General features: G+C 45.3%; 1 protein-coding gene across 1 annotated transcript in view; it reads right to left on the bottom strand.

Annotated features, from left to right (window-relative positions):
- Positions 1–21,503, bottom strand: part of STUM (stum, mechanosensory transduction mediator homolog) — a 42,957-nt gene that overhangs the window by 6,882 nt on the left and 14,572 nt on the right. Inside the window, exon 2 of the mRNA XM_086461079.1 lies at positions 1,975–2,154. Coding sequence (XP_086317205.1) covers positions 1,975–2,154 — 180 coding nt within the window. The remainder of the gene's footprint in view (positions 1–1,974; positions 2,155–21,503) is intronic.

The raw sequence follows: 21,503 nt of genomic DNA, 5'->3' as shown, positions 1-21,503 counted from the left end.
TCTCCATCAACCAAGAGCTGCTTTATTTAGCCATTATTTTCTCTGAGTGGTAAGTAAACTTAAACCCCAGCTGTTTAATGAGACAGCAAGAAACTGCCAAGGGCTGGAACCTGTCAGATGGTATACAGCTGGTTAACGTAAGACATGTTGACTCCTCTTACCCTTCTCTACTGCCACCACAGGGGCTGGGATGAAATACTGTTGCTGTAGTAAGGGACCTCTTGCCCTGAGCATCCCCACCACACACTGCTCACCCACCCTCTGCCTCCCAGCAGTTTGCTGCAGGGAACAGCTTCAGGGTGATACTTCCAAGCTGTATGGTTTTTCTCAGCAACTAAACTGGAAAACCAGTAAGACCCTTCTGAGACCCAGCCCCTCTACCCAGAGGACATACATGAACAGGACTATGGAGAAAAGCAAGTCGTGGTTTCAGCTGTAGCTCTTTATCTGGACAGATGCTTTCCTGCCTCTCCCACAACTGCAGAACCGGGTCCTGCCAGACAGTGAACTGCACATGGAGGCTGTCCAGCAGAGGAACAGCAGAAGAGTGTATGATTATGAACACATAATTATGGGATTACACACAAATTGGGCAGGTTCTTAAAGACACGTCACAGATGTACACCAATTCACAATTTATCCTCAGAAATAACTCGGGCTACCCCTGCTCTGCAGGTACATCTGTGAGGAAACTTGGCAGTCAATTTGCAGGTTCACTTTTAACAACCATTGTTTGCTCTGTATGGGGATTGCCCTTAACTCAGCCTGTAAACTGAAGCTGGCTCAGAAATTAGCAGGTGATTTGGTGAGAGGGTTTAACCCCTGGGTTTGGCAGCTGAGGATGTGCACTGGTTTCCTGCTGTTTTTTTTTAAATTTCATCCTTTCCATCTTTAGGCAGGTGCCTGGCAATTTCCTGAGATCCCCTCTCCTCTGTCATGCAGCCACAGATGTCACCAGCAGAGACGACAAAGTGGAGCCCTTTCAAACCAAAAAGCAAAAGCTGCTGGTAAGATGTTCTTTGGGAGAAGCGCCTGCTTTGGGAACTGCCTGCCCTGCCAACCTGAAGGATCTCAGACCTGTTTGGTTTGGGGCAATGCCCGCCAGCTTCTGCCAGCCTTTGGAAAGGGAGTGGGGTCTTGTAGACGCAATCAGCACCCTGAGTTGTGGGCTGCTTCTGGCTTTGGAGGCGAGGTGAGGCTATCACCTTTACTCTCTGTGATATGATACAACTTCTACACCAGTAAAAGTGTTTAGCAGATAAAGTTACAGAGCCTGTATTCTAGATTGGTAATATATACTAACTGGGTGACCTAAATTATGTATGTTTAAAAGGATTCCTCTCTTCTTCCCCTAGATTAATGTTTTGAAGGCTCCTTAAAGGATGTAGGGGAAATCCTTCTACGAGTAGCTAAACAGTCCTGCTCAGCCTAAGAACTTGGTGTGAAACATGAAAAAAAGCCTTTGAGTAAAAGTATTCTGGGGAAGAAAGGGAGGGTCCAGGAAAGTGCCCACGGCTTTTCTGGGGACAGCTGGCCCTGCGTGCTCCCTGGGAGCAGAACGAGCCTTGCGGGAAGGTCTCGTTAACTGGAGAGATGCAGCTGGAGTTGCGAAGGAGAAACGGCTTTCTCGTTCAAACATGCATGCAGATGCGACCAGGGCAGAAGGGACTCCAGACAGCGGAGTTCACACTGCTGGGGGGCCTCACTCCTTCCTGCGCTTTTCAGTTTATAAAGGGGAAAGGAAGATCCTAACCCATGTGGTGGGATGGCAGGCTATTCCAGATGTGTCACGGGGCCCATCCCAACTGCCTGCCAGCAATTCCTCTGCCTGCCATGTTTCTCACGGACTTGCAGAGCCTATCCTGTGGCTCTTTTTCCCTGCAGTGCAGTCCAATGGCTTGCAGGGGCATTAGCTGCGACCCAGCAACATGGCCACGGAGGGTAGAAGTCAGCGGGTGAGTGCACTGTACTTACTTGCAAGAATGACCATGTCCATTCCCCAAAATATACTCATAATCCAGCCAACCATCACAATCGCCGTCAGGATCTGAATCAGAGCAGCAGCAATGTTCAGCCAGAAGACACAACACATGTGCCTGTCGGGGAGGTCGGTCCGGGCTCCGCACAGCACGGTGAAAGCAGATACAAACGTTCCTAGGGAGAGAGCAGCAACAAAACACCCAGTGAAAGCCATGGCTTCATGCCAAATTCCTTCCCTTAGAGCCACTTCTCATAGCATCCCACTTCTTGTGCTCCCACTGAAAAGCTGGAAACACTTTACAGGAGGACGAATGGAGGCACAGCCACATCTCACTCAAACATGCTACCATCTCCCATTGAATTACACTGATAGGTATACCTGAAAACCAGGACAGAATAAACATTCCTTGGGTGTTGGCTCCTTCCCCACCACCCAACAGTAACCACTTATGCACTGCAGGCAGTTTACAAGGGAGTGCTGTCTGTCTATGGAAATACCAGTCTACCTTTTTTCTGCCTGGTGGCTCTCCCTTGTGGAGAACATTTACTACACACAAGCTCTAAAAGGGAAAATTGCACCCAGCGTTAGAGCAGCACTGGCTCAAGGAAGCTGTATGTGTCAGGCAGTCCGTTATTATTCACAAATACTGCTCTAGAAGTAGCACACCAAAAAAAAGGGGGTGCTAATGTGGCACTGCATCTTTGTTCAAAGCTTTCCCCAGTCGCAAGTTGTTACCTGAAAGCATGTTTTAACAAAGCAGAAGCAGCTAAACCAGTGCCAGAGCCAGGCAACCTGGTGTTGCAGTCCTTGACTCTGCTTCAGACTGACTTACAAAACTTGCAAACACCCTGCAGACTTCCTCTAAAACAATTCAGATGAAGGATCTGGTTGATGTATGAAAGTTAAAGGGGTGGGGGTGGGGGTGGGGAAGGAACTACACCACAGCAGCCTTTACAAAGATTCTTCCTGAATTTATGACATTGGGCAAGCCTGATCATTTATTCACAGCTGATGTCCTGGGCCCATGGCTAGCTGAAACCTGCAACTTGGGGAAGCCTTGTCTGTCCCACAACCAACCTGCAGAAATACACAGCATGGGTAAAGAGCAGAAGAAACTGTTTCTGACCCCAATAATGTACAAGCTGCTGGCCAGGAGGTCCAGTTACCTGATCTAAGTATGCATTTCAATACCTCTTAACATTATGAATACTCTTTGCGTTTTTTTTTATATAAATACAGCATTATTAAGGTAGGTACAAAGGTGTAGTGTGGATTGTACTGGATAACATAGTTCTGTGAAATGGCTTCTTTAACGAATGTCTTGAATTAAAAATCCTGCAGCATGATGTCCAGTGGTTTCTACAAAAAGTTCCCTTTTTCCTATCAAAGGATGGAAGCCTGCAAATGCCCTGTAAGATGTGAATGAAGGAGCTCATCTTCAAGGCATGCAAGTGCCCTGTTGACCTTGGGGGAAGGAGGGAGTCCCTCAGTTTGACCAAAGATGGGGAGGAAACACTTAGTTTACACCCCTCCAGAAGACCTCACCAGACAGGGAGAGCAGAAGCGTGTAGTTAGGAGCAAAATACCATTCCATCCTGCACTGCCAGGGTGGTGGAAGAGATAATCTCTTACATTGCTGCTGCTTCTTCAGTGGGTCACCAGGATAACAGGCAGTAAAGATGCTGGAATGCTGGGGAAGGCTGGCTACAGCCTATTTTTAATCTTACCATCCTCTGCAGGCTTCAACTCCAGCATCTTCCTAACACTCCACCGGCTCCTACAACCCTGCTCGTCTTCCTACCGCTGGCTCGATCTGATTTCGTACTCCCACCCGCTCCCTTTGCCGCACGTGGAAGCTGGGGGCAGAGCAGCACTGCGGCGGAGGGGAGCGGGTGAGCGCTGCCGGGGCGGTGGGAGGCAGCCCGATGCCAGAGCATCGCCAGCAGGGAGTGGGTCAGCGTCTTCTCCTCTGTGAGAAATGCCCCCGCGGGCTTTGTGGTCTGACTGCTCACCTTTCACAGGCAACGTTTCATCCCCTTGTGCGCACAGAGGAAAAGAGGGGAAATAATAATTTTAATCCCAAAGGATGTTGTATAAGTCTCCCCATTGCTTGATAAAAGAAAGGCTGTCTTTTGCTCTGTGGCTTTGTCTTCCGTGTCTCTTGTGCCCTCCATGTGAGCTCTCTGCCCTGCTTCAGTTACCTTTTTTTTTTTCCTGTATAGTTTCTCCAAAGCAGAAGGAGACTGGAATATTCCCCCATGCTTCCTGAAACTGTTGTCTGCAAAGTTACACCACAGCACTTTCTGAGATTAAATATGGATTGAGGCAAGATCAGAGACTGAGTGTTTACGTTTTCCCATCAGGATGCGAAATCTTGCCAAATGGAAATGCATGTCTCTCTTTAAAATGAAAATTAAAATCTTCCCCTCTCGCTTTACCTTTAACTCTTCCAAGATGTGTTAAAAAAAAGGTTGTAAATGAGCAATAATTCTTAAGCTACAGCTTCAAATCCTTCCAGTGAAGCTTTTAAGATTTTTACATCATTAGAGTGAGGTGCTGAATTAGCTAAATAATCCCCTAAACACCACAGTGACTAAGCTAATGGCTAGTCCCATTCAGAAAGGAATAAAGCAAGCAAAGCAGTAAAGTGTCCCTCTCTGGACAGGGAATTGATACAGAAACTAGGGTTAAAATCTCATGCACCTTGGCTTCTGATTCCCTCTTCAGGCCACTTCCCTACTCATGGGAGCCAATTCATTTTCCAGTGCCAGTGCATCTTCTTTATTAATTATGATCAGCTAATTTTTGTGAGGTTGTTGACATTTTTAAATACGAGACTTGAGACATGCCAGCAGACATAAGATGGAAGTATTTTTCCTCCAGTCCACATATGCTTTAAATTGTAAAGCAGAAGAAAGTCTTAAATGCATTTGCCAAGGTAGACGTTTTCCCCTTAAGAAGCTGTCGTAGTTACACGTTGCCAAATATGGAAGTGTTTGCATCTGGAAGCAGAGAGGTGGAGAGGAGGAGGAGGAGGAAGGCAAGCAAGCCTGCTGTATCTGCTGGTACTGCCTGGCTGCATCAGAGCTGGGGCAATCAACCACTTCCCTTCCTGACCAAGCATTCAGACACTTGCATACCTATAGCCTAGCAATCATAAACTCAGTATGCAAACTGCAGCTGGGATGATGCTGGCCAAATAAATCAGCTGTCCAAAAAGGTCTCAGGCTGTGAATGTAACCAGCAAACACAAGCTGCTAACTTTGCAAGGAGATGTAAACTAAAAGCGCCTGCAGCTATGCCAGCATAACATCAGATAAGTGAATTATATCGAGCATTTCTTGTATCTTCTCAATGAAAAATACCCAAAATACAGTAAAATCTGGGATTATTCTAGATCATGATCTAGGATTATCCTAAATCACAGCCTCTTTGGGGACAGAGGGGAGGCATGGACAGAAGATGCCGTACGCTGCCTAACGAGTCTGTTCGTTCAGCCTCACGGGGCGCCAGGGCCCATTGCAATCACCTGGCTGAGCCATACAGCCCACTCGGCACCCGCAGCCAGCAAGTCCCAGGGGCTGGGCAGAGGGACGGGTGGGAGCTGAGGTTTGCCCTTCTGGAGCAGCTGAGGGGCAGAGGGTGAAGGCACCATGTGCAGTGAGGCTGGGAGGGGATGGGAAGCCGAGTTTGCCCCTTCCACTCATCTCATCTCACTTGGGGCCATGTCAGCCAGCTGGGGCACCACGCGCTGTTTTCGGCAAGGAAATAAAGCCTCTGGGAGCCCGTGTTTGCTTTTGCTGTCAGCAGAATTGTGGTATTTTTAGATTACACCAGTAAATACAGAATGCTTTTTGTTTTCAACAGTTTAACCCACTGAACACAAAGCGGATGTGTTATCTGTAGGACGCCACTATAAAGGGAGAGACAAAAGCGAAGGTTTTTTGTCATTTCTCTCCTCTCAGGTCCATTGTCACAAAAGATAAAGTCCCCTCTCCAGGTTATTCCAGTACCCTGGCGGCCACGGCCTTTCCGAGAGCATCACCTGCTGGTTCCTGGCCTCACAGAGTACACCAAAATAGTATGAGAGAGGAATAGTTTGGGGTTTTTGTCTTAGAGTAAAAAATCGCACCCTGCAGAGAGTTCTCCTGGTTTACTACTGTTTAGGTCACTCAACCAGAGTGGAAGACATGAGGCCAAGCCCATGGCCTGTCCTGAGCAGTCTCCCCCATGCTGAGTGCAGCAGTGACTGTGTTATGGAATATCATAAGATGCATGAGCGTTTTCCTCTCCTGTTTTTGCAAGAAAGCCTATCCTGGGCGCTTCAGCTCAACATGGATCTTGGCACATTCCATGTGGAGGAACCGGCTGTGGGCAAACTTTTGATGGCATCTTCCCAGAAACATCAGAAGTGTGAGCCTAGTTGGAGCCAGGGTGCAAACCAGAGCAAGATGAGACACCAATGGCCACAGTGTAAGTAATTTGAGCACACAAACAACTTGTTAGTGGGCTTCCCACTGACTACCAGATATCTGAAACTTCACCATAGAAAGCATCTCTGCTGTAAGGAAATCGTATCTGATAAGCTGTCCTGTTACAGGTGGAGGAACTGCAGAAACCCAAATTGCTGCAGTCAGGGGCAGCATGTGGAGCAGCTGCTGCTGGTCATGGTCCCTACGCAACAAAAGCCAGGGAGGGGCTGGGAAATACCCCTTCCTCTCCCTACAAGCCTGGAGGTTATTTAAGATGTTCCCCTATATCACTGGGAGTAAATAAGGCAGTGGGACAATGCCTCGTTTCCTGCTTCTAGAGAGAAAAATGGGACTGTGTCATGATGCTGGAGCACAGCTGCATGTAAGCACAGGGAAAGATGGGAAGGAGAGGGGAACGAAAATTGAGGCATCTGTGGGAGCAAGGAAAGCTGTTGGATCAACGGTGGGAGATGTAGTTAATGAGCATGTGTTTTGTGGGGATGAGATGTACCTGTATAGCTGGATCGTGTCAGGGGAGTGCTCTGTGTGGGGACGTGTCTGATGTGCCTTTGAATTTTTTAAGTAAAATGATTATTAGCTGTCATTAAACAGTGTTGGCAGGTATATGAGGCAGATGTGGATGTGCTAAAAATTCATGAGATGTACTGGTTCTTGCTCGTGTGATGCAGAAAATTGTGTGAAAAGGGTAATAAGGATTGCACTTGTTTCCTCAGTATTACAGTGAATGGGGTATCTATTGGTTAAGATAACCTTGGGTCCTAAGAGTCCTGAATTTGTTTTTCTATTCTAGCTTGAACTGTAAGGTGTTGTTTCAGTTGTGGTGGTCTTGTATTCTTGGTATGGATCCATATGCTAAGCTGTAGTCCTTTGGATTATGATGAGGGAAAGAGAGCTACTAAAACTTGCCCAAGAAAGGCCATAGCAGCATCCACTGATGCCAAAAACTTTTCCCCTCTGCTTATGTGGGTACACAATAAAACAAGATCGTCGAGCTGACTATCTGCTGAAGTTTCCTAAAGCAGGCAATTGTTTGTGTCTTTGCTTGAGAAAACAGACACAAGGTAAAACACCCTGGAATCATTCTGGCCAGCGCAAGTCCTCACCAGTGTCCCTGGTTTCCCCCTCTCTGGAACACAGCAGGGCTTAGGCCACATCAGAGATAACCTGCTAACAGGTGTATCACTTAAACCCTCTGAGACGACTGTTTTCTTTCCAAGCTTATTGCAGCTCTCTGAACAGAAAAGGCTGGTTCAGAAGAGCACTCGATGTACCTGTGTGTGTGAACTACCATTGCTCTTGCAGTTTGCAAGTGCAGTGCTCTGGTCAGGGTCTCCACCATGCCTCTTCTTCCCCTGGCCTCTTCAGAGAGCTGTGACTGGGGGCAGGGGATGTGCAGCGGATCTCTCTGGTTTGCAGCAAAAGCGGAGGGTCTCCTCCTGGGGAAGCTAAGCATTCTCAAGTGGCTGCCTGGCTCTGTGGCCAGATGTGCTCCTTTGCGAGGAGGTATATTCCCACCCAGTTTCCTGAGAGGCACTCAAAGCAAGCAAAGGAAGACGCAAAGCCACTTGCCATTCAGCCCCCTCTGAACACAGGTGGAACACAACTACTGCACTCCTGAAGCAGAGCATCCAGCTGAAGTGTCTGTGGCTTTCTTGTACCATGCTGCTGCTACGGGTTAGGGCCAGTGCTTAGTCTGGGGTACGGAGGCTGTCATTTACACAGTGATTCTTCACCTGCTAGTGGGTGCTGGACTTGTTTCTCTTGAAATGTAGAGAACATAGAGATGGCAAGACTGCAACGCAATGCTGCAGCATCAGCAAGGTTTAAGTGTCCCAACCAAGAGAACATACAACCTGAGCATCAGTGGCATCCCCTACATCCTTCCTCTTGTATTTCATTTCAGCCATGGAAGTAAGCCAGGACTCAGTGCACTTACCTGGTTTTCTTCTAGAAGTAATGGTGTTTTAGATCAGCATCTTAAAAGCTTCAGTTTTAGGCTAAAGTTTAATTAAACAGCCTTGGCAAGCTTTCTTCCCCTTTCCAGTATTTATACAGACTAAAGCCTACCCCTGCCACAAACACTGCACGGGGCCAGTCTGGATAGGTGGCTTTAACAGTTTGAGGCGGAAGGAGAGCAGGAGCAGCGGAACAGCTTAGAAAATGGGAGGCTTGCTTGGTCCCACGCAGCACCTCTTGGATTTGAAAATCTGAATCCCATGTGCGCAGGACAGGTGTAACAAGCGCTGCTGCAAGGGGGGAACATCGATGATGTGCAGACACCTAGTAGTGAAGCAGTTGCCTGCCAATGCCAGGTGGACACTTGCACCACTGTGGGCAGCAGTGCAGGCAGGTCCCGGGCAGGAACAGCAGGAACCAAAGGATCAGAGGAGGAGAAGAGAAAGGGAAGGAGGAGAGAGTGGAGGCAGCAAACGTGACAGAACCTAGATGTTGCCATGGAGAGTAACTCATGAATTTTCCTCTGTGGCCTGCTATTAAAAATGCTTTGTTTAGCTTTTGCCAGCATGTTGTTTTTATTTTCCTCTTCCATATCGGAAGAACACTCAAAATGAATGCTGGCTCTGTCCAGTCCATTTGGCCTTGCTACGGACAAAAAATATAGTCGCTTGACAAGTGAGAGCTGGCGCTTGCTGTTCCTGTCTTCAAGGATTTGTTCCATCTCCCAAGTCTGCAGAAGGCGGGCTGTAGATAGGGAAACTAGAAAGCTAATCCTATGTATGTGAAATGTCCAGCATGTCCCAAAGCATTATATGCCCATGACTGATCACAACTGCTTCAGTACATTGCTGTAGCTCTAGCACTGAGCTCTGCATCTGTTCATTATTAGTAGGTTTGTGTCATGTGGTCAGAACAGACTTGACAGTGTTTATGTAGCATCTACAGAAGACTGCCCACGTGCAAGTAAGACAGCACTGCTTTTGCATCAAAAATGAGATTTTTATCATATTTAATGCTTTAGAAAAAGTTAACTCTTCTGAAAAGGCAGAGTTTTTCAACACAAACTTCAAAACTTGACTGCAAGAAACTTTCACAGACTTCCAAGGCTAAAAATACACAGCGAAATCTTAAATTACTTGAGGGGGGGGCTGCACGAAGGTGAAGTGACTTACTAAAGCTTTAATTATACACGGAGCCATCGGCATTATTTTTACTCTGCAGCACTGCAATGTTTTGAACACTTACAAGCAGCCACCCATAAATAGTGAGACTGCAGTACAGCTTGTTCCACTGCCAGACATTCCACAATCCTGGGTGAAGTTTTCCGATCCAGTCCTATGGTTTAACTCTGTTGACTTGATCCTTAAAATTACGGGTGTGCTTGAAGTATTTGAGACTGGAGAACTTCTGCTGAGTGGCAATGCAGGGCCCCACTGCATAATCCATGGTGGTGGAGCAGACCTCAGACTTCTGCTAGGGCTTGCTGTTGCCAAATTATTTTTGCAAGTTGTACCTGCCTGACTCTCAAACTAATTTTTTCCCCTTTTGTATAAAATTTGCGGCATGCTTTATAATAGTATGAACCACGGGAGAGAACTTGTAATTTCCCAGAATAAAGAGGGGAAAAATATTGCTGTATAGAAAGGTAGACATAGGAAAGGGGAAGGGTGCACCAAACAATACCTACCACCTACAGTCACAGAAAATTAATTGCTTAAGATAAGCCCACCTACACCAGAAGTCTCATCTTTTGCCGTACTTCCAAGATAACATGCCACACAGAGAAAGTCTTTGCCACTTACCACAGTATCTTAGCTGACACTCAGATCTACTCTCTGAACACAACAGCAATCTGTCACTTACAGCTTCTTCCCAATGTAATGCTGGTACCTCACTAACAGACATCTTCCTTCCCAACCTGTTCTGGCTCCTGTTTGGGTCACTTGAGAATCGCTGGCTGTCCAAGTAGCACCATAGCTATTCACTACACCTGTCCTGCTGACTATGGTGGTATAGTATACATGCTCTGCTGCATGTAAAGAAGTCATCTTTTGGGCACAGTTAGCAGTCTAGCAGCTTGAGCTCCACATAGACTAATCTGGCTTGCTTCTTGCCCAAAGGTAGACTGGCTTGGTTAAAGCTAATACAGTTCCCCAGTAGTACTCTGCAGTTTGTGAGGCAGATGTTTGCTATGAAGCAGACCACAGGCTGTCTGCATGTTACAGACAGGGAACAAAGAGTCAAGGAGGCTAAATGACATGACCCTAGTTCTGCCGCTAGCGAGGTATGCTGCTATGAAAAGAACTGAGACACTGCAGCCTTGCTTCTGCTCAATGCTTACTTTTTTTCTCTGCTAATGGAATGAGGAGAGAATTTTAATTAATTAGCACCCTTAGTAAGTATGCCAGCATTGAGAGAAATAATGTAATTGGCTTCCAATTATAACAACAAACATAAGGGAGAACAAAAGGCATGACCACCATTTACAGCATAGGGCACCTTGCTATAAGCTCATCTGCCCTAGGTGGATGCATTCCTGCCGCTCTGTAATTTTATCAGCAACTTAAAAGCTCTGCTTCATGGAAACGGCTCTACTTGCTGGTTTCTTTCTGCTGTCTCCTGCCATGCAGAACTTTCTGTATTCATATTGTCTGCTATTAAACCAGGTGCTTATTGCACCTTGTGCTCCCCTCTCCTCCCAGTAGTTACCCAGCTTGGGTGCTTTGCCACGTCTCTCCTAGTCCCAGGCTGTTCTGCACCCACCCGCTGCAGGAGCTCAGGATCCAAGTGACAGAGGAACCAAGGAGACAGAAACACCCTTCCATTAAAATAGCTCTTACTCTTAAGACTATGATCCTAATTCACAATTCTCAAGGACCTCCAGAAATCAATTTTCTGTTTTCTTGATGTACATCCAGAAACAAATTTCAAGCCATTCCATTTTATGCTATTGATATTGAAGTAATTTGGATGTGGCTTTTCATCCAAACTTTACGAACCTGGAAGCTTCAAGAGCAGAATGTCTGGAGACAGCCCCTCCTCATTTCAGAGTGGCCATGAAGCCATGTGTAAAGAAGCTCTTTGGCTTTCTGATACCTCCAGTTCCTAAAGGCCCCTGGAAAAAAGAGCTGTGTAACAGTGGAAAAATAATGGGCAAAATGCTATGGATTCTCAAGATCTTTCACAAAGGCTCTTGCCAATTGCAGTGATGAACTGAAGTTTATTCTTAATTGCCTGTACCAGGGAAAGCTCTTTCTTGTCGAGCACAGGGCAGGAGGTGGGTACGTGTGACCTTCTAGTCTCAACTTCCACACCAGTGTATGGGCTTGGAATTGCATTGGGTGAAGCCGGATCAAATGCTCGCTTGTTTTCCTGACTCTGCCTTCCCACAGGTTAATTAAGTAGTTGGTACCATTAGTATCCACCTCAGGGTGCTCTAATTCAGCAGAAGGAAAGCAGCACGGTAAGGGCAGCCTAAGGGTCTCTCTCTCCTGCCCTGTCTGTCTGCATTTGGCCAAGCAGCCACAGTTCAAGGCGAGGTCTGCAGATGTGCTGCCTCCTCGTCTGTCTTTCCGATCACTGCCTTGCAACGAATTTAGCCCTTTGAAGCTACCTAACCACATTTGGTCTGCTCATGGAAGGATAGATTAACTACTTCTAAGATTCACTGAGCGGTGAATCTGAGCTCGCTGCAATACCCTGGAGTCCTTAACTGTGAAGATGAATCATGTTAATTAGGGACTACCAGGACACAAGACAGAATTAATCTTATTAGAAAGTTAGATGGGGATGCAGAGCAATTAGAGGTTTTGCTACAGATCAAGACAGCTGAAATGGAAGTGTAATAAAGCATGCCAGCCTCCAAAATCACCCCAAAGTACAAGCTATCTTTTAAGTAGTATAAGAATGTAGAACAAAACTCTGACATAAACATTTAGAGATGTGCAGTGATAAGCATGCAGGAGACTAACAAAAAGACCTTTTTTTAATCCAGAAAACTCAGTGCATGCATTTTATGAGCCAAAGAGTCTCAAGCAGGGACTTAAAGCGGACATGACAGTTGCACTCCACATCTCAGAGGTGCAATGCTGCACCTAGGACTCTGGAATATGATTTGGGAGACCAGAATTCAGTCCTGGCTTTACAGTCACTTGTCAAATAATTCTGAAACTGTAACTTTATTCTTGTAGTGTTGGAGTAACATTATTAAGGTTGTTAACACCACTACCTTCAAGTGCCTCCTCTATTTTCATAGTCATCCCAGGAAATTTACCATCTTTCATGAACCTGACAGGCCTATATCCCTGATGTTCTGTTCAGTGCTACTGTTAAGTGAAACAGTGACCAGGTCTTTTAAAGGCCATTTTTCACAAAAGCACTACTCTTTCTTAGATGAAAGGTAAAGCACTTTACCTCCTAAAGCCATGGCAAAGTTTTACTCATGTACATAACATCTGAAATGTTTAGGAGATGATGGTTTACACTCTAAGTTTGGCTTTGGTACCTTCAAGTAATTCAGACAGATAACAAGCAAAAATCTCATTTCATGATAGTTTACCTAATGGACAATATAAAACTGTCTTACTCTATTCAGCAAAACCATAGGGAACATTTTCTGCAGCTTAACTTGTATTCATTTTAACAGAAATTCCCCACATTAACATCCCTGAACAGCAGATTCAAACATGACCAATTCTGTAGAAGTGCGGTGTGGGATGAGGAGGACAGGGATCCACACAGAACTGGGCTGCAACCAGCCCACGCTCTTTTTGGTGAGGAGGGCGGTTGCTGTAATTGTAGAGGTGAAGCACATAGCCAGAGTGAGCCTCCATGTGTGATCTGCTGTCTATAGTCTTGCTCCTATGGGGAAGATGGGGAGAAGATCTGGGGTCTTCTAGAGCCTTTTTGGCCCTCCATGGAAAGGCTCCAGGCAGACCAACAAAAGCACACCTTTGCTATCAGTGGAGAAATGAGCTGTGCTGCCTTATGCCTGACATCACCCCAGTGCAGGCTCCATAAATAGAGCAGGCTGGAGTGACCCACGACTTACAGATTCTGTGAATATGAGCACCAGCCAAGACAAACTAATTCAGCCCAGCTAGCATAATTTTCTAAAAGGAGGATTTCTTATTAGGGTGGAGAAAATGTGGAGATTATGGAGGCTACTGCACTGTTTCCGCATCAGCAGGTATCCCATGACATTGTGGACAAGGACCTGCTCTGGTTTAACCCACTTGGAGGAAGGACTAGAATGACCTTCCAGCCTCAGCTAGTCTATGATGTTTCAGTAACTTTACTCTATGCAAGGCTTAGCTGATCTAGCTCAGTTTCTTTTCCCAGAGCAATGTCCTTCTGTCAGTACATGACTAACAGCTCTTGAACATAGGGGTTTTCATGATTTTTCAATTCATTTTTGAAGAGCTATTCTGGTTCTTAAACAGGTGCAATTACTGTCACAGCAATCAGTTCACCTGAGCAGAAACCATGCTTGTGAGTTGCTGATCATACTAAAACAGGTGAACTTCTAGTCAACAGCTTCTCCACTTTGACATTGCCCTCCTTGAGCACATGGATGCTCATATCAAACAGCTCAGCCAGCCTCTGAGGGGAGATGCCTTTGTATGAAGGGGAAATAGCACTCTTAAAGTGTTAAAGAAAGAAGGCACTTCTATATAAAGTAAAAGAAATATTGACTTGGATAAAATCATTACCTCTGCATGGTCTAGTCCCTTTCTGTCTGAAAGCAAAGCTAAGGGAAACACCACAGCTTAGTTGAGCAGGTCAGAAACATAGACAAATACTGGGTCCTGCTCAGGAGCTGGGTTATGCACAAACAGTCAATGCTGCTTGGCCAGCTAAGATGTGTCCAGCAAGACCTGGGCCTCTGCACAGCCATGTAAGTGGGCTTGTGGGATTTTACATGTGGTCTTTTCATCTGAATGCCCCCTGCACACCTCCATCTCTAGGAGTTCTTGCATTCCCAATTTGCAGGAAATAGCATCCAATTTACACTTATTTTCATTACAGGACAGATTTTTCCATTACCAAATAATTTCCAACATCTGCCATCTAGCTACTGGTCAGCATTAGATAAAAATGCATATGCATTTGTTTGTAGTATCACAAAGAACTCAGTTCCAAACATCACAATATAGCACGTAATTATTCAGAGTGCAATACGAAAACTACTATTTCTATTATGCAATGATTCAAGGACACCATTCTTCAGAGGTTAGAGAAGATTTATGTGGAGTGAGATGTACCAGGTGAAGTGTTATACAAAAAGAAACTGGAAATTATAGTTTCATCTTGCCTGTCGTTCTTTTTTATCATTCTAATGTTGAATAAGTTACAATAAGGTTGGGGACAATGGTAAAATGGTTCAACGCTCTATGCAAGACTGCTGGAAGCACTTATCTAAATGTTAAAGGGTGCAGCTGAGACGAGGTTCGGGCTTTTAAATGTCCTTTCCTGCCTTACTGAGAGTCATCAGAGCAGAGACAGGGGACCAAGCCTGGCACCTGACACCGACATTGCAACATAAGACTTCACAACCGAAACAAAGATGTTTCTCTGCTTCTGTATGTCCTCTCGTTTCACAAACTGGAATTCACTATGGTCAGTTCTTACCCAGTTTTCCATGGTGTTTTCTAAACAGGGCTGTTTTTTTGGGGGTACCAGTCCCTCAGAGGAAAGGGAATTCATATTTGCTACTTGCATGGCAGCTGAGGCCCGGACCTCCTTGGGGTAGGCAATGTACGAACCCCAAAGGGCTCATACTGCGGTTCTTGAATATCCCCAGTGCTAGTCCTGCCATATCTGTTTGAGAACTGGTGTTATGTACTGACTCTCTCAAGAGCCTGTGGGTCTCTGGAGCAGCCCAAAAAGCTCCATAACCTCCAACCCACTGAGGACTTCCACATGTACCTTGCATGTCTCTCCTGGTTCAGGACTCCAGAGCAAGCAGCAGGGAAAGCAGAGGAACACATCTCCTTGGAAAGAAGAGGTGGGTGTATAGGGAAAACATTTCTTGAAAGGGCAGGCTCAGCTGAGGGGACTATCCATCTAACCTTTATTCATTTCTATGTTGGCATTCTTTTCCTACTGCCAAAAAATACATCTATATTGGGCCCAGATTCATCTCTGACATAAATCCATTGACTGCCACACAGTTACACTGGGGATTAATTTGGCTCATCAGGTCTAACCTGATCTTGGCAGCAATTCAGAAGTGCAAACAGCAGAAAGAGTTCTACTAAATAATAGTAACAGCCCATGGCAAACATTATATGTCTGCTGCTCTCTGTGAGCCTGATGAATCAAATCCAAACAGGAACTTCAAGAGAGCTAACAAATATACATCCATGCAATGTGAGCAGAATTAGAAGTTGCAGAAAACTGATGCTATATGCATACACGCACTTTCCTAATTTTTTAGCAAGTCTCTTGTGCTGTATGAGGAACAGCCTCTGCTCCATATAGCAGCTGGTGTTGCTCTCCTTGCTCCCTAGCTAAGCAGGACCACAGTGCCCAGTGATCCTGGCAGGCTCTCCAGGCACACCTTGTACCCAGAAGTTGTACAGCTGGGAGACTAGTTATCCAGCTCCTGTAACCTCACGCTTTCTAATAGCTGATCGTGGCTTAAGCTCATTTCTGGCCTGGATTCACCACATCAGCATTCACACTACCATGTGAATTCAATTTATGGGACTGCACAGCTGAAACTAAGGTGAGAACTACACTTTACCCCACTACAGAAAAAGGCCTCTTGTAAGTCTCTTACCTCAACAGAGTTGTGTCAGAGTTGTGCAGCTCCACTTGTCTCTCCAGCTACCCTAACCACCTTCCTCCCTCCCTCTGCCCTGGAAACACTGCAATGTTATCTTTTAAACACTGCAATGTTATCTTTTAAACACTATCAATGTTATCTTTTAAACACTATCAATGTTACCTTTTACAAATGAGGCTTCTGCCCCCTCTGATGAAACTGTTCTCACTAAGGACTGCAAAGAGTCTGGGTGAATGTCAGGACCTCTGCTCCATCTGCACTATTTCTGGCTCCTAAGCTGCTCTTGAGCCCCTTAGGGGCACTCTGCTCTTTGACACCTTGCGATCTGCCTTTTTCCCTTCTCCTACTTTGTCCTCAACATCTCTCACTCTATCTTTCTCTTCCTATTTCACATAGGCACAGAGTGAGTCTTTGCAATTCCCTTCCCCCTGTTCTCTGTTCCCTCCACACCATGCCCTCTTTAAACTCCACTGCACAGGAGCGTCCATGTGCCATCTCCATCTCTATGCCAGTGACTCAAACTCCTGCATCTCTTTAGGCACTTCTCCCACGTCCTGCCCAGTCTTTCTGGTATCTCTTCTTGAATATCCTCTTGTTCAAGAAGACTTGAAGATGACGAAGTCAAACTCCGTTCCCCTGCATAGCGAATGTTTCTCACTAATGACACCACCAACCACCTCTTTTCCATCAATCAGGCTTGCAAGTGAAAAGAGAAGGAGAATTATGCACCTAATTCCTCCCTCTCCTTTTCCCATGCATTCAGGTCACCCCAAATACTATTCCTTTTTCTCTCTCACATCAACAAGTTCAACGTTCTTCTTTCCTTACACTCACTTCAATTGCTATACCCTATTCTCCAGCCACAGCTCTCCTTCACACTCCGTATCAAATGCTTTCCACCCTAAGACTTTACTTCTGGAGCTGATGAATATCTGTTGCTGTTATTTATATACCCTGCAACATAAAACCCCTACCCTTGAATTAAGGATCTGTTGTATTTCCTGTGTGACACAAGGTAACTTGTTGCAACAATTCATTTCTGTAATTAACAAATGTCCCCATCCATATTAGGAATTTACAAACCCTAAATCATCAGTTAAATCCCTCTTGTGTGACTTTTTTATTTCCTTTTTTTTAAGACTAACAAATAGGTCAGATGCTTTTCCTACACATGTAGACATCTGCAGTTCTAACCACCAAAACGACAGAAAGCTAGACTTTCTCCTGCCCAAAGTCAATGAGTAGTAGCAGAAAGCAAGCTGTTCACTAACAAACTTTTGAGTCATGGCTTTCCCCCCCTGCTTTAAAGCACGGTCTACTGTGTGGTCTCTGAAAGAGTGGACCATTGATATACTGCTATACGCTACGATGTTCTCTTCCTACTTAGGAATTCCTTACTCTTCTATGCTAATTCTTACAGGTGCCTAAAGTGTGCTTCTACAGTCATAGAGCTTCCTACACTTCGGCATTAAATAACCCCACATTTCTAGCTAAAATAATTTATTTTTCTTCCATTTTAGTGATAAAAATGTAGCATTTTTTCTTCCCTCACATTTTACAAAATTCCTAGTACAGTATTGTACAAAAGCAACAATCTGACACATTAGAGCTATTCTGCCATCTTTATTGTGCCTGCAACGAAAAAAAAGGCATGTATTTTTAGCTGACTGTGATACACAGAACAGACAGCAGAAGCTTGTTATTATCATTCAAAGGAACATTTGTTTAACCAGATGCAGTCATGAAAAACTACCTTAAATTTTACAATTAGTATTTTCTAGAGAAAAATGTCTGTTCCATGCAAAATCAAAAGACGTCAATGCATTAGGACCACATCACAAAGCAGCTGCATCTTAGTAAACTTTCCTTGGAGACAGAATTGAACAGGACCACCAACACTGAGACATCAGAGCCATCCACAGCAAACCACACGTCTCTATCCCGGCTACTGCAGCGACTAGGACAGTGCAATAATCTAAGCAGAAGGGCCTACTGTAGGATGTCAAGTCTGTAATGATTACACTGTGCTCTACAAATGGAACCACTGTCTTATGGCAGCTCCTTGCAGGGAAAGGCAATCGCAAGTTGGCATACAGGATGGCAGGAGAGAAGGGAGGTTTAAGTTGAAGATCCACTTATCAAACTCCTTAACGAGAAGTTCCTAAGGGTTGTGCAGACCACCTCAGTTCTCATCCAGAACACACTCCTCATGCAGAAAAGAAATTTCTGCAGTAAAAGCACTGGGTGCTTGTGTCTGGGCTGAGCAAAATCAGAATCACAGGTGGGCCTGGGGTGTAGGTGGAGCAAACTAGCCTAAACACATGATTTGTGAAGGATCACTAAGCACAGAGTGAGCTCAAGGCTGCAGAGCTCCCCTGGCAGTTCCTACTGTATTCCCCTGCTAGGAGCTAGAGGCAGCCCAGGACTCTAGAAATCTTTGCATTTGTCCTTGCAAGTCGATCTGTACTCTTCTCAACTGTTACGGAAGGCCCAAGTGTTTTGGGCCAGTCAGATCACCCTGCCCTTTCCAGAAAGAGCCTCAAAACCAACCTGTTCTTGCAGAGGTAGAATGATTATTGCTGCTTAAGCTCCCCAGTAACTTTGGCTCTGCTCTTGGACGGAACTAGGTAAACATGAGCTGCCACCAGCACTGTGTTTGGTCTTGCGGCTGAATGCTTAGAAACTGGGATGATGCTTTGCACAAAGCCCACCGTGCCTTACTAGAGAGATGGTATGGCTGGTAGCAGGATGCTTCAAGCCAATGCATGTGCTCGTCACTATGGGTCACGTGGAACTAGCTCTTCTTTTTGCCCATCTGACAGAAAGTAAGACCAGATTTGGGGTGGGATGAGAGTGGGAAGAGGCTTGGACAGAGTAAAACAGTGTGATCAACTCCATTCCCTACTAATTGAATTAATACTGATCAAAATACACACAGAAGAAAGGTCAGTCAAAGGCTACTACAATACAGGGATGCAACTTCAACCTGTAGGTTAGGAAGTCCCTAAATCACAGAATACCTTAAGAAAGAAAGGAGTATCAGGAGAAGGAGCTGGCACATTTGCTGACGCGTTGGCTGGCTGTACAAAGCAGAACCTGTCTGGTGCCATGGGAAAGTTCAATGTCATCATTGCTAGCTGAGTGGCAAATCATACAAGACAGGCATAGTCTGCACCATGCATGGGATCCATGAGAAACATCACACTTCTAGATCTCGGATAAAGGCGATACAACATTATTGGAAAAGTGCTTTTTATTTTCCGGTTAGTGAAGGTTAACAGCTGAGCCAAACTGCTCAGCAGGGAGAGAACACGAACATAGTCCTTACCCTTCTCAAACGTCTGGCCCTAAACTATTTATAATCCTTCAAAGGTTTTTTTTAACATGTGCAAATAACTCTGCATATATTTTTCTGCTTATTCTGTTTTGAACACAGTGTCACTTCTCTCCTAACGTCCATACTGACCAACAGCAGCATTTCATCTAGTTCTTGTTAGCTTAGCATTTCATAAGTACTAATGATACCCCAGTCCATGTCTGTGTCATTATGTGTGCCAGCATTCTCTTCCTTCTACTGAAGAACAAAAGAAGGCAGGCAGTGAAGCTAAAGCATGGACTTTTGAAAACATTTAGACACCTAATTCCAACTGAAATCAAAGAACTTCAGGCCGAATCATGCCTGAGGCTACCACGAAAGAGCTGTCAGGTTACTCAATCAAATTCTGGCTTTCCTAGTTTACCCTCACTGCCCTCCAAGGCTTTCTGCTACAATGGAAGTGAAACATGCAGGTTAGGATTATGAGCATGTACCAGAAAATGAGGATACTACAGGATATTAAAGAATATTTTTCTGAAAAGTCTCTTTCCCATGCTGTCACAGTTTATATTTCTTCCTGTTAAGCAGTGCTAACAATATGTGCTGGGTTTTTTATGACTTGAGGACAGCAGAAGTGGTCCAATAGCATACTATCATGTGCTTATGCTGTGCAACTACATGCAGACTTACAGGCTGAAGAGGACCAGCTGCCAGGCAATTAATCTCTTTTTAGCATGTTAAAGCCCATATAAGAGTCAACAGAACGGAACGTGTATCTGTGCCACAGCAGATTCAGTGCAAAGTCTGACCAAAGCTTTCCTAAGTTTAAACTTCGCTTACTTTAACCATGGCTTTGCACTGAGGTTCTAACAGATTATCTGACATCTCTTGATGTGAGGTGGTGTATCCCCAGCTAGGCCATGGAACAGATGCCGTTACTTCAGCCATAACTGCTTAAGCTGACACAATCAAGGCAGGTGTCATCCTGGTTGACTGGGGTGAAGCGAGGAGAGGCAGTCGTCAGTTCCCAAGATTGATCTGAGCTCATCCATCAGCCCCATTAATAAATACAGCAGCTTTCAGTGCTACTGATATGGAGCATGCAAGGACCCCTCAATCTTTCTATACCATAGATAATGCATAAAGGAAAGAATACTGTGAACATCCAGCACATCCTTCAAGGAAGGGATCTAAATATCACCATGAGCAGTGGTAGCAATAGCAAGTGCTCAAGATGTTCCACAGTCAGCAAAGCTAACAAGATTTCAGCCTGTACTAGAGGAGGGATGCAATGGAAGAGGCTATAATGGCATTACAGAAATCAGTGACGTCCTGTGGTGAGTTGACCTTGGCTGGCTGCCAGACACCCACCCAGCTGCTCTCTCACTCTCTTCCACAGGACAGAGGGAGAAAATAAGATGAAAAAGTTTGTAGGTCAAGATAAAGACAGTCAGATCATTCACCAATTACAGTCAAAGGCAAAACAGACCAGACTCAGGGAAAATAAATTTATTGCCAATTAAAGTTTCGATATTGAGAAACAGACAAAATAATCACCACTTTCTCCCCTTATTTTCCCCCTGCCCCCAGGTTCAACTTTACTCTTTCATTCCTGGTTCCCTTACCTCCATCCCACTCTGAGCTTCCTCCTGATGCTTTTCCCCTGCTCTGATGTTGATCGTTCCACAGGCTGGAGTCCTTTGGGACAAATCTGCTCTAGCATGGGCTCTCCACAAGTTGCAGCTCCTGTCCCGAGTACCTGTTCCAGCATAGGCTCTCCATGCATGCCTCTTTCAGCTGTTCTCAGACATGTCCCCTTCCCCTGCAGCACTCTGCTCCTAAACCTTGCTACCAACACCCAATGCACATACACTTTAGCAAAGAGCTACATGAAGGGCAATGATAGTAATTACAGAGATTAAAGGTTTTTATGTTGAGGACTCATGAGAAAGACAGGAGGTCTAAGCT

The sequence above is a fragment of the Leptosomus discolor genome, chromosome 2 (assembly GCF_034619465.1).
Source record: "Leptosomus discolor isolate bLepDis1 chromosome 2, bLepDis1.hap2, whole genome shotgun sequence".
Classification (NCBI taxonomy): Eukaryota; Metazoa; Chordata; class Aves; order Leptosomiformes; family Leptosomidae; genus Leptosomus; species Leptosomus discolor.
Note: the sequence above shows the minus strand (reverse complement) of the source record. Positions and strands in the feature narration are given on the sequence as shown.